We start from the raw sequence: 13,736 nt of genomic DNA, 5'->3' as shown, positions 1-13,736 counted from the left end.
TGGAGAAGAGACTGAAAAGAAACTGTGTCGGCTTTAGGTGTCTTCTGTGGTCACCAGATCAGAGATGAGGAGGGATGAGGGATAAGAAAATATGCATGAGTGAGTGAGTATTGCTGAAATTCAATGAGCTAGAAATGCTGAAAGACAAAGGAAAGAAGGAGTACAGCGTATGTGTGGTCTTTCAGAAGAAGGGGTGAGGAAAAAACCACAACTGGTCAAACAGCTTTCCACTTGGTTGCTGTTCCTAATGAGCTGAAGAGGGAAGGTGGTCTTGCTGAGCATGAACCAGTGGGAATGGGGGAAGGGCAGATAACAGATCTATTTACTGCCTGTCATGTACCAGGCGCTGGCAGGGTATGTTAAATTCAGTCAAGTGCTTTGTTTCTTTATCTTAAATTTAAACCTCCCAACGATCCTATGAATAGACGAATATCCCCGCTTTACTGAAGAAGAACCAAGGCTCATACAGGTTAAGTAACTTTTCCCAGGTCCTGCAGGGCCAGACATGACCCCAGTTTTACCTGGTTTGAAAATGCTGCCAATGAGTGGGGGGAAATGTAGGGGGAGTGCTGTCAGTGGGAAGTGAATGGGGCTGTGATAAACAGCCCGTGTTCCTCTCTTCTTCTTAGTAAATTAAATTAGAATTAGTATATTAGTAATTAGAAAATTAACTGGCAGAACAGAGGAAGCTGCAGTTGAGGCTGGACTGGGGGCCTGTCTCTCTACCTCTCGACCTTTTGTCCAGAGCTCTTCATTCACAGTAGCCTTTCAGGTCAGAAAAGGAGCTGTCCGGAGGCTCCATGGTTGGTATGGAGACTGTCAAGAGGGTGAGGGGTGTGATCTGCCCCGCTGTTTGGGCTGAAAGAGAGACAGTGCAGGGGGCCACGGGAAGCTGGGGACAACTTGGGGGCTGCCATTTGGTTCTGCACTGGTGCAGCGGGGCATGGTGGTGGTGTTGGCGTGGGGTGGGTGGCAGGTACAAGGAAAAGTGGAAAGCGGCCATAAAAACAACGGAGCGACGTGTCAGTGATGAAGCTGGCGAGCGGGATGGGGTGGGGGGCTCTGGAAACAGATGCAGGGGGTGTGGCATGCTGGTGGCTGTCAGCTGGTTGCCTCTGGGGTCTGCGGAAAGTGCACTTGGATCTCGAAGATATGACTATCAACTGAAGAGACACACTCAGCAAACACACCAGAGTGTATCATCCCAAATAAAGCCCTTTCTGTCAAGCCTCCCCTGGGAGGTCTGCGATGACTCCAGTGTGCTCGCGTCTCAGAACACCTCGAGAACACTTCCCGGAATTGCATAGGAGCCCCGGGGACTCTCTTCCGCATCCTTTCGCTGGTGACAAATCTTTGTTTTCTGGGAGTGGAATTTAATTCTGAGAAACAACCAAAAAATCGTCCCATGCCAAGTCTGGTGAATTACACTGGTGATCAAATAATGGAACTGAATTTTGGGTTGAAAATGACAACTGACCATAATGTAATGAAGCTGATTTTCTAGTGTCCTGGTACACATTTATTTAAAAATAACCTCTCATTACACTGTAGTCTATTCCGCCTAATAATCTTTTTAATTTAAAAAGCAGGAGATTCTGGTACAGGCCAGCCCGGCAGCTCTCTGGGTCAGTGGTAGACGTGCCTCCCATCCCAGACGTGCCTGCTGCCTCGCTTACCTCCAGTCGGCCAACTGCTGGGTGCCGGCCATGGTCTCGGGAATCACAGTCGCATGCTGCACCGACGTGTGCGTGGCCACCCCAGTCAGCTGCTGCCACGCCGGGGGAAGCAGGATCTGCTGGGTCCCACTTGGCCAGGCCTGCTGTAGGACAGAGGACGTTTGCTGTCACCATGTGTGTTAGTCATAAAATCAATCTGCATGAGTCAAGCACTTATTCTGTGCCCACAGTTGTGCTAGACCCTGTGATAGGTGTGAAAGTGGAGACCTGCTCTTTGGCCTCAAAATCCAGGGGAGATAAAATTAGCACATGGGACGTCAACAGAAGATAATAAGGATATGGGCAAAGAACTGTATGGAAGCAATTCATTCACATTGAAGGATGATTTATTTATAAATTTGCTCTAATGAACAAAGCTTAAAATTTCCAAGAGTTCATTTATTGATTTATTCTGTCACACAATTACGTGCAAGAGATTGAGGTAGTTGCATTGGGCCATACAAGGGTAACTTCTTGCCCTCAAGAAGTTTTCTGTCTAGTATCCTTTATTTAATATTTTGCCTTGTGTTTATCAGCTAGAATCTAGAGGTCCAACTTGTGTTATCTTCTGAATCTAAGTTAACATAATTCTGAGATCACCAAGTATCCGATACTTGCCTGCAACTGAGGGCAGGCGAGTGTGACGTACAATCCTTAGCTGGGACCTTAAGCTTACCTGAGAATTACCGCGACTTTTCCTCAAAGCAAAAATGAGACGGTGGGGGAGTCGCAGCTTGATTCTTTGTAAATATTAAGCGTTTTCTAAGAAGTCTAAAACGAACTTTCTTGATTCCTCCTTGAACAGACTTACACGTGTGCGTGCACGTGCGTGTATCGTGTTTTGAGCTCTCTGTATCTTCAGTCACTATTCTGCTTGCCTTTGGTTATTAAATGATTCACAATGAACACAGCTGTCCAAAGCTGGACACTTGAAGGAACACCACTAAGGTAAAATTCCTCTTGGGTAGATCAAGGACTTAAAAGATTTGGGATCTTAGTTATATCTCTCTTTCCATTGGGATGGAGATGACTGACACTGGGTAATTAATATAATGTAGAGCTCCACAAACTGTGCGTGTGTTTAGGCTCACGTGTACAAACAAGCACTTCTGGAAGTGGATTACAAATTTGAGTCAAGGCTTAATAAGCAGTGATGTGTATAAAATGATATAGCCGCAGTTTAGACCTGAGTGGATCGTTCACCTGGTCTATCCTGTCATCTCTGTGGCAGATGAGACCCAGTGAAATCTCGTATACCTTGTAGATATTGCCTGTTTGCTTACTGATCTTTTTTGATAGAGGCAGAAAGCTCAGGGACCACAGATAAAACAGTAAATGCTTAATAAATGTCTGTTGATGAAATGAAGGAAGCAGTTCTACCAAGGCAAGTAACTATACTTAACTGTATTTCAGGTTTACTGAATTCAAACACGGTGAGCAGAAAAATAATTTAATTGACTGAAACAGTTATGAGCTCAAAAGCTTAAATGAATAAGTTTCACTGGCAGTAAGATTTCTACTGATTTTGCCTGGAACTTATTTCAGATCTCATAAAAAGCATGTGTTTTGACTAATGTCATTTTAAAATAATACATCTTGATATCAAGCTAAGGACATTATTTTTTCCCTATTTCCCTAAAATGAATATTAACATTTTACTTCAAAGGGAGATATTTTTGTACCTCTATCACTGATTGATGTGTTCAACTCATTTCAGACAACACTTCATCAGATATTTCTATAATTTATTACTGCTTTATAAGATTAGCACTGATATTTCTGGATGCATACTGTGTGCCAAGCATAGAACTAAGACCATAAATAGATTTTCTGACTTTCTCTTAAGACCAATCCTGTGAGGTAGGGACCGTTTTCCCCTCCCTTTTCTCAAATGAGTAAACTGAAACACAGAGAAGTTAAATAGCTTGCCTGGAAATATGGTAAATTAAACATACATTTACTGCTCTCCCTCTTTAAGCTCAACTAAAATGACAGTGAACGAATGAAAAAAATATATAGAGCCATAGGACAAAGAGAACAGGAAGTGACAATAACAGTTAACAAAATTTTAGAAGCTGTTAACCAGAAGGGCGATTACTGAGTTCACAGACTGAAGGAATCTAAGGACAAGTCTGTATATTAAACTATGAGATGTCTTCACCCCCAGATCCCTGGTATGTAGAATTATTACCCAGCCTCCCCAGTCTCAAAGCAGGAGCCTGGAGGATTCTCTCTAGGGAAACTGACTATTCCAAGAGAAAAAAATATATAGACATATTTGACAAGAGGGGATCTGCCAATGAAAATGCTGAGCTCACTCCTTACTGGTCTATACAGAAGCCCACATTCAGCTATGGAGAAGTCCACTGCCCTGCCCCTGAAGCTCTCCAGTTATTTCAGTGCTTCAGTCTTAGATATGAATGAACAGCCAGGGATTGTCAGATTTTAAAGGAAGCTTCTAAGATGAAAGAGACTAAAACAAAAAAATGAAACTCAGAGGAAACAACAACAGTGTAGGAATCAGAAGAAAATTTCAAAAAATATATATAATTAATGTCCTCATAGAGGTAAAAAAAATATATCTATCTATCTATATATCTCCATGAAACAAGATCATGTATAAGAAGATATATCTATATTCAGAGAATGAGAAAGAACTCTTAGAAATGAGACCTATGACAACAGAAATTAATGATTCCATAGAGTTGAGAAAATATTAGGAAGTAGCATAGATCGAATATATAGAGACAAAAAGGTGGGCAGGGTCAGGGGGAGATATGAAAATCATTAGATCACTTCAGAAACACCAGCACCTAATTAATAAGAATTCTGCAAAGAGGGAACAGAGAAAATGGAAGGGAAGAAGTTAACAAAGGCAAAAATAAAAGAAAATTCTCCAGGTAAAAAGGGCAAATAGGTTGTCCAGGACAATGTATTCTAAAAGACTCACAAGGAAACATGCAGTCATGAAATCTCAGACCACTGCAGACAAGGAGAGTCTTAAAAGATTTCAGAAAGAGAGAAGCATAACAACGACTGAACAACGTGCTCAAACACATCAACACATCAAACACACAAGTCTTTTAGAACTCTGGAAGAGTTTGGGGCTGCATAATAATAGACATAGAGGAAACTGACCCAATGAAAAGATGAGACAATCATTAATTCCAGGAAAAACACGTTGTACAGGAAAAGAAATGGAATCATAGTATATTATGAGGCTCAGCTGAAAATAATATGATACAATATCGATGATAATAATTAATTATATTTAAATTCAAAAATAACTTCCCCAAAGTGATACAGCCAGTAAGTGGTGCGGCTGGCACCTGGACATGGGCGGTCAAATTCTACAGCCCATGCTCTCAGCCAAACTACTACCTCTTTTTATGGAGATGATACATAAAAGTGCTGGCCCTATTCAGGATCAGGTGTTGGTGGTAACTGCATAAAAGTGGTATGAAAGAGTCTTCCTTATTCATTAACAATATCAGGCACCAAGCAGGACTGACACAGACGGCAAGACAGAATGGTTGGAAAGACTGGCTGAAAATAACCAGAGAAGGTTTTGAGAAGCATCGAAGTTTTGTATTTTAACAGTTTAAAGAGTCCAAGCCAGTGGTTTATCCTTAGGGAAACATTTAAGGGGGTTCAGGTGATACAAGCTGATTGCCTAGAAGAATGCACAAAACTTCTTCATGGCAGGGCAGAGTCTACAAGGATCTGGCAAACAGAAATCTCCATATCCTGGGGGCTCTGAAGGGTCAAAGCGGGTTTGGGATCTTGCCATTTGAAAAGTGAGATAAATTCAATACTGTATCAATCAAGAACTGTACTTCCCATCTCTCTACCTTTACCTACTCATTCATAGTTTCTGATGGTGGTCAAGATGCCAGCTCTGGGCTGGGGCTTGGAAGGACAGAGGTGACAGCTCCTTTTAGGCAGTATCAAAAAAATGTTACTGGTAAGGCAATCCATATCACCCTCGTGTCACTGAAATGAGAGGGTGTGATTACACTCTCTTCTTCCATGAACACATCTTTGGGGTGCCCCAGAGAGAGGGACATGTCCTTTGAGGGACATGTGATGCTGCTGGGAGGTGGGGCAGAAAAGGGCAGAGCAAACAAAGCTAACATGAGGGATGGATTTAAAAGACTCTATAAACTTTCACAGATTAACTCCTGGAAAAAGTGTAACTATTAGATAAAAAGAAATATGCAGAATTTTGGGATATATTTAAAGTAATAATCTTTGGAGTGCCTCCGCCTGATACCTAGAAATTTATCCCAAGAAAAATGAAGGCGTCAGCTTGCGTGTTTAATTATTGCTTTTTTTCTTTTTTTTTTATAGCTGCCCTACTAGTTTTAGAAGTTAGCTTATTTTCGTCCTTTGAAGGGACCATTAAACAATACCTAGGAGAGGACTTCCCTGGTGGCGCAGTGGTTAAGAATCGCCTGCCAAGGCAGGGAACATGGGTTCGAGCCCTGGTCCGGGAAGATCCCACATGCCACGGAGCAACTAAGCCCGTGAGCCACGACTACTGAGCCTGTGCTCTAGAGCCCACGAGCTACAACTACCGAGCCCGCACGCCTAGAGCCCATGCTCCACAACAAGAGAAGCCACTGCAATGAGAAGCACACGCACTGCAATGAAGAGTAGCCCCCGCTCACCGCAACTAGAGAAAGCCTGTGTGCAGCAAGGGAAAGCTTGTGCGCAGCAACGAAGATCCAATGTAGCCAAAAAAAGAGAAAAACCCCAAAAACCTAGGAAAGCTCGACCTTAATACGCTAACATATTGGCATGAATTGAGTGACAGAAAAATCAAAAGCAACCAATAAACAAAAAGACACACAGTGATGCTAGATAGGACAGGACTTTTTTTATTTTATTTTTTTAAACTTAATCTCTCTTAGGCGTCTCTGCATGTCAAGACACTTTGGTCTACCATGTCTTTGACGTGCAGGCTCAGCGACCATGGCTCACGGGCCCAGCCACTCCTACTGCAAACAAAAGGGAGCTATGAGGACCAGAGACAGAGGAAGGAGTAGAAGGTGTGCTTTATACACTGAAGGTTCTCTGTTTACAAACTTTCAGCAAGACACAGCTTTCTGTGCCATCGGAAGCTGGTGTTAGTGGTCATTTGCAGTCTCAATTTGGACATAAGAACAAAGAGATGAAGAATGGCTAATATCAATCTCAAACAAGCTGTTCCAGAAAACAGAAGAAGAGGTAATAATATCCAGCATATCTTATGAGATTGGTGTAATCTCGATGCCCAAAGCAGATAAAGATTCTACAAGAAAGAGAAATTCATGCCGCTTCTCACTTACGAACATAGATGCAAAAATACTAGCTATAGTGTTTGCAAACTATCCAGAATTGAAAAGCATACAAACACATCAAGCACAACATGATTAAATAAAGTTCACCCTGGACATACAGGGTTAGTTTAACATTACAAAATCTATTAAGTAACTTGGTACACTAACAGATAAAGAAACCGAAACACAGGAGCATTTCAATAGATGAAGAAAGAACATTTGATGCAACTTAATATTAATTCATTAAAAATTAGCAAACTTGAAGAAGCGTCCCTATCAACTCTTCAGAGTAAACAAAATCCCTAATGGCAAGCAGCTAGAAGAATTTCCTTTAAAGTTAGGTTCAAGTTAAGGATGTTCAATATTAACACTGTTATTAAACGTTGTTGTGGAGGGGCTGGCAGCACAGTGATATAAGGACAATAAATAAAAGTTATAAAGATTGTAAAGGAAGAAACAAAACTGCATCATTTGTAAATGAAAAGATAGTCTACATAGAAAATCCAAGGGAATTCACAGAAACAATCAGAACTAATCAGAGTTTGGAAGGATTGCTAGATAACGAACTCAATAAAGAAAAATCAGTTACATTCCTATGAACCAAAGACAAATAATTAGAACATACAGTTAAAAGAGTTATTAATAACAAAACTGTAAAATATTTAGGAATTATTCTAACAAAAGAAAACTTTAGTGAAAGGAATAAAAGGTAATTTATATACAGTTATACCATGTTCAGGGATGACTTAATATTATAAGGATGTCCTAAAAGTAAATATAAATCCAATGCAAGTCCAATAAATACAAACCAGGAAATTTTGGGTTTTGTTTTGGCTTGTTTTGGAACCAAAATTCTTATGTAAAGGTGATGATAAAATTCACACGGAAAAGCAAAGGGATAAGAATAGACAGCGAAATTTTGAAGAACAATATAGGAGCAGGGCTTTTCTGACCAGATACCAGACATATATTAAAGTCATAATAGTTAAGACAATAGGATATTGGAGAGGATGATGGAATAGCATAGAGTGAGCCCAAAACAGACCTATGCAATTTGACTATATTAAAACCCCAAACCTCTATTCAACAAAAGACACCATAAGTAAGTATCATTGGGAACCAACTTTACTTAAAAACAAAAGTGCCTCTAAACTAACGACATTTTGGTCAAGCTGTCCTTGACGCCCAACAACAGAAACAGTACAGCATGGTGGTAAAAATACAGATGCCAGTGTCTTGGGTTTCTGTTCTGGTTCTGCCACCTAATTGCCGTGTGACTTCGAACCGGTGCTTGTGCTTCAGTCCCCCTATTTGTCAAAAGGAGACAAATACTTTACTATGTTGTGGGGATTAAATCAATAACAACTGTAAAGTGCCGGCATAATGAGGATGTATTTGTTATTAAGGTTCAAGTGACATTAAGGATTGATTACTATTATCATTACACCGCTATGGTTACCTAAAATTTCCACAACGCTTTACATATTTTCAACCAGTTTCACCTCTGTGATTTCATTCTAAGAATCTGTCAGAGTACCTGTGTGAAGAGATAAGGAAGGTTCCAGCCCAAAGCTTCTGTGATCCTGGTTTTCAACTATAAAACAAAGAGATAATCTCCAAGGCTCTTTTTGGCTTTAAAAAAATAATTTAAATTTTACAAGGAAGAAATGCTAACTGACTTGCCTTGGGTCACAGACAGTTAGGATGAAACCCTAGGTCTCCCATATTAATTTGCATTGCAAAGATACAGTGATAATTTCCCCAGACTCTCCCTGTGTCTAAATTTCTTCTTGTAATTGTAAGCTAGATACTTAGGGAGGTAATTCACCTGGGCATCATTCAGAATATTACTGATATATTCTAATGATTTCAAGCATCTAACTCATTGCCAGGGAGGGAATTAGCGAAGATATAGCTCTTTTGTGAACAACATTAACATGGACCATGGTAATACCAGTAATAATAAAGAAAGAATTACCTGGGCAAGCAGACCTGGTTGGATCTGAAGAGGCTGAGCTCCTGGGGCTTGAGTGACGATGGGAACCGCGTTTTCCATTCTCACAGAGTAGCCAGCATGCTTAGAGGGAGAGGCCTGCAATCCTAGTCCAGACAACGGGCAAGGGGGAAAAGGGCTAAGTGACTGGAAACAGCTGGACGAGGAGAACCTTCCTAGCCCGCTGTGTCAGCTCTCAGCTTCCCTTGGCACTAGATACCGCCTGGTCCTTTGGAAGTCTCCCCTTTAGTTTCTAACTTAAAAAAAAAAAAAAAATTTTTTTTTTTCTTTTGGCTGTGCCGCGTGGCTTGCGGGATCTTACTTCCCCGACCAGGGACTGAACCCGGGCCCTTGGCAGTGAAAGCGTGGAGTCCTAACCACTGGACCGCCATGGAATTCCCTCTAACTTAAAATTTAAAAAAACCACGAAAACAGCCTTGAATGTTTTCAAAGACTAGGTCTTTGAAAGATTAAGGAATCTTTAAAGCCAAAAGTGGAACAGTTATGTTGGCAAATTACAGCAGGAAAACAACTGCTTTTGACATGAAGATATATCTGTGTATGTCAAAGCCAGGCCTTGGGGGAGGAGTGAGGCGGCTGGAATTGCACTGATTCAGACTGAACCACGTAGACTTACACCAGGAGGGTTTCAGAGACAAATTCTTGAGCTTTCTGTGTAAACTGTAACCAAGCGGCCAACTCCAGCTTAGAGTTTTCAGGAGAAGAGGCCGGGGTGCATGGCCAAAGGATCACCTGGTGGGCACGTGGTCGGGGGGTGGTGTCCAGGAAATGCTTTCCAGACAGATTTATATTCTTCACAAGAACTGGGACTAGTTGGCTGTCGGGATCGGCAATTTTTTACAGATAAGCCACACAGGATATTCCATGTGAGGAAACGCAAGAGCTGACATCAGCATAACAATGGGAACACACACAATGCGCTGATTTACAGACAGCAACTGGGCCTGGGCCGAAACCACTGGCAGGTGATGAGAATAATAAGGCGCTGACTTGGTGCCGAAACGTAAGTCCCACTGTTTCTAGGCTGGCCGCCGCAGTACGGGGGCCCTCAAGTTCAGTGATGCCAGGGCTCTCAGCAAAAGAAATGAAGAGGGCTTTAGCAGGACAGAAGAGTTTGGGGGCTGGCGCCCCAGAGGTGGTCCTCTTGGGAGCAGGTGAGAGGCTGTGTCCACTCAGCCTTACCTTGGAAGCCGGGTGGACACACGATGAGCGCTTGCTGGAAGGGGTCGGGCCGGGCGCAGATCTGGGCCGCTCCCGTCTGCAGGGGCATGCTCCGCTGGGCCACCGCAGCCATGGATGCCGCTGAGGGCTGGTAGAGTGCAGATTGGTAGTTTAGTATGGAGACTTCAGGATTGGCTAAGGAAAGAGTGGCACTGGTGGAGGTGGGAGCCTAAAGGAATGGTGGGGATTAAACAAAAATAAACACAAATAAAAAATGAGGGAGGTGGCATGTTGGGAGACACGAATCTAAATCAAATAAATGAACTCAAAGAAGAGCAAACAAACAAACGAAAACCAAGAGCAAAAAAGCAAAAACAGAGGGGAGTGGAAATACAGTTGGAAAGTCGCAGGGAAAAGCAGGCACCTGCAGCCCCATGAGACACAGAACCACCTTCGGTGCTTACATCCAGGCCTATTCCTAACATTTATGGGGCCTGCAAATGCAAGTGGACGCCTGCATATCATGTCTAAATACTGCAAAGTTAAAAATCGGCTAAAGGACTTACGTTCTGCCCTTCCACCTGGACACGTACACTTTCATAACCACCTGGAAGACTGGGTTTGAGTTTGAATCCCTCTTGGATTCCTTGGCTTGGCCACTGGAACGTGGAGCTGAATGCCTGCCTTCCTTCTCTCCCTGTCCCAGCTCTGTCCCACAACTTGAGGGCCTTTGGGTGAATGTATTTGGACTTGGTGGTACAGTCCATACCAGGGAGGATGAAACCAAGCCTGGGGTGCCAGGTACCCAGAGCTTGGCATGGAGGCACACATACCTGGGGAGGGCCCAGGCAGGGGGCCCTTTTTCTCAGGTGTAAGGGCAGCACTGTTTACAGATGCCCTGAGATGTTTGCAGAGCACTGTTACTGTTAAGAAATACGCTGCAGAAATAGAGACGGAGAGGGACATGCTGAGACTGGGGTTACTTGTTGGAATTCGGTGCATCCTCATGCTGGCGTTCAACTACTAAAGCTGGAAGGCAGGGAGAAAAGATGCCAGTGGGTCAAGAGAACTTAAATGGAGATGGGTTAGATAGATACTGAAGTTATGTCCTCTTTCCTTTCTCTTCCAGAAAGAGACAGCATTTGAGATTGAAATTCCACGTGACGCAAAGCCACGCACGGAAGGAAAAGAAATTCTACACTGAGAATTCTCCAGTTTCACCCCATCTTAGTCTTCTTCATGCTGAGCCTTTAGCAGATAGGTGGAGTTACCTATGGCTTCAGATTCAACCTTTATAAGAGGTTTTGCCACTAGAGGTTACAAGCACTAAAAAAGTAAGGAGGGAAAGAGCCACAAGGATATCGTGGACACGTACAAAATCAGGATTTCAAGAAGGGTATGCATGTGTGTCAAATTTGATAAAAAGGATAAAGTCTCATTTTACATGATCTTTATACTTATATTTGATGCTGAATTTCAGTGCAAAGCAAAAGAATTTGAAAGTAATCACTAAATTATTTGGCGCCCATGTTTAGATTTTAAGATATTATTGTAACAATAAGTGTCTGTTTTTGCAGCACCACACAATTGGCCTCCAGGTAGTGTGACTGGGGATGCACGTGTGACACGTGTGGGCCAGCATCTTTTATTGGGTTGGCCAAAAAGTTCGTTTGGGTTTTCCGTAAGATCTTATGAACTTTTTCCATAAGATCTTATGAACCTGAACGAACTTTTGGGCCAATCTAATTTTTAAATTTTTTATTGAAGTATAGTTCATTTACAATGCTGTGTTAGTCTCTGGTGCACAGCAAAGTGATTCAGTTACATATATATGTGTGTGTGTGTGTATTCTTTTTCATATTCTTTTCCATTATAGGTTTCTAAAAGGTATTGAATATAGTTCCCTGTGCTATACAGTAGGTCCTTGTTGTTTATCTGTTTTATATACAGTCATCTGTATTGGGCCAGCATCTGTGTTGCTACTGATGGCACGACTTGTGTTTCCTCTGTGTTCTCTCCATGGCCTCACCTCTCTGGGAGGCTTCCCCAGATACACACTTCCCACCACGTGCTTGCACTCTACACACCAGAGACCAGACCCTCCTCACATCTTCCTGCCTCTGGGCTTCCCTCTTCAGGGCACTAGCACCAATCTCCTCCAGTTCCCACGCTGGCGCTCAACTACTCCCCCTTCTGGCCAGTCGCTGGTACTGCTGCTCCTTCCTTCAAAACGTCCCCAGAACCCTCTTTTTAATCACTACTTCCTTAGCTGAGGCCTGTCCTGGTGCCTGGGACCTGTAAGGCCCTGACTAGTGATGCTGTGGCCTCTGCTTCCTCTCTTCCAATTCGTTTTGGACACAGAGGCTAGAACATTCTTTCCAAAAGACTACTTTGTGCATGTCACCACCCTGCTCAAAAATCTCCAATTGCTGCCTAACGAATACTGTATATGCATCTTAGTCTGGCCCTCCTTCCTCACAGTTAGGCCAACCTTCCCATTTCAACGTATCTTCTACTCTTCCTGCTTATGGCACCAGCAAGATAGTCCACTCACTGTGATGGTGCTCTGGTGATGAAGACCAAAACCACGGTGATATTTTGGCAAGGAGTTCACCCGACTGGCTGTGGCTGCCTTAGCCTGAGGACTGAGCTAGGCACTGGGTGGGAATGTTTATTATTTTGGACTCCAGGCTGTAGAGAACATTAGCTCTTCCCACTAAGGAGAATTGTAAGAACACCAAGGGCCCCCAGGGGGCAGCAGATTCCAGGCAGCCTCTCCCAGAGTTTAGGCAGAAGGAGAGGACAGGCTGGGAAGTAAAGGTGGGCCTTGGCAACACACCATGCCAGGAATGGCCTGGAAAACAGGGTCAGTGGCTCTTCTGTGGGAGTAGGGGACCTGTCGGAAAGGAGTAGATGGCCCAGCAGAGTATTCACACTTCAGGATTAGAACATATACACTCCTTTCCTATGGGGTGGTGTGTGTGTGTACACACACACACACACACACACACACACACACACAGAGGTGTGCTGTTGTCATTAAAGATTGAATATTAAGACTGAAAAAAATCTAGGGACATTTATTTGGTGGAACTGGTAAGGCTGGTTGGTGGGAATAAAAGTAAAAGTCTCTTAGATACCAGCGGCAGCCTGAGTGAGGACTTGGGGATTATTCATTCAGTAACTATTTCCTGGGTGTCATCCATATTTCGAGCAGTGTATTAGGTGCTAGATTCTGCTAATTTTCTGCAAAAGGCTGGAAAGCTGCAGGAAGAAAACCTCAGTTTCCCGGTCCCTTTTTAGTTCTAACTGCTGGAATTCTGGCGACAAGACTGATGAACTGATTCTCCCCGAGAACTGGAAAACGACAGGTTTTATCTGTCTTGAAAGGAGACCATGTGGACCCAGCAGTGTGGACGCCAGGAGTAAGGGCCTGAGCTGGGTGACCGCCAGCATCCCTTCCAGTTCTAGAATTCTTTATCAGGCAGATGTCGGTCATAAAAAGATCACAGCATCTCCTTTACC

At 43.0% G+C, this 13,736-nt stretch overlaps 1 protein-coding gene across 4 annotated transcripts in view; it reads right to left on the bottom strand.

The window, feature by feature from the left end:
* Positions 1 to 13,736, bottom strand: part of HIPK2 (homeodomain interacting protein kinase 2) — a 188,767-nt gene that overhangs the window by 26,414 nt on the left and 148,617 nt on the right. Inside the window, exons 8-10 of one of the 4 annotated variants that reach the window (XM_032642286.1) lie at positions 10,233 to 10,440; positions 9,015 to 9,136; positions 1,677 to 1,819 (exon numbers count right to left, since the gene is read on the bottom strand). In XM_032642286.1, the coding sequence (XP_032498177.1) occupies positions 1,677 to 1,819; positions 9,015 to 9,136; positions 10,233 to 10,440 (473 nt within the window). The remainder of the gene's footprint in view (positions 1 to 1,676; positions 1,820 to 9,014; positions 9,137 to 10,232; positions 10,441 to 13,736) is intronic. The other 3 variants (XM_032642287.1, XM_032642289.1, XM_032642290.1) reach the window with 3 other exon arrangements.

The sequence above is a fragment of the Phocoena sinus genome, chromosome 9, assembly GCF_008692025.1.
Source record: "Phocoena sinus isolate mPhoSin1 chromosome 9, mPhoSin1.pri, whole genome shotgun sequence".
Taxonomy (NCBI): Eukaryota; Metazoa; Chordata; class Mammalia; order Artiodactyla; family Phocoenidae; genus Phocoena; species Phocoena sinus.
This window is presented reverse-complemented; position numbering and strand designations above follow the sequence as displayed.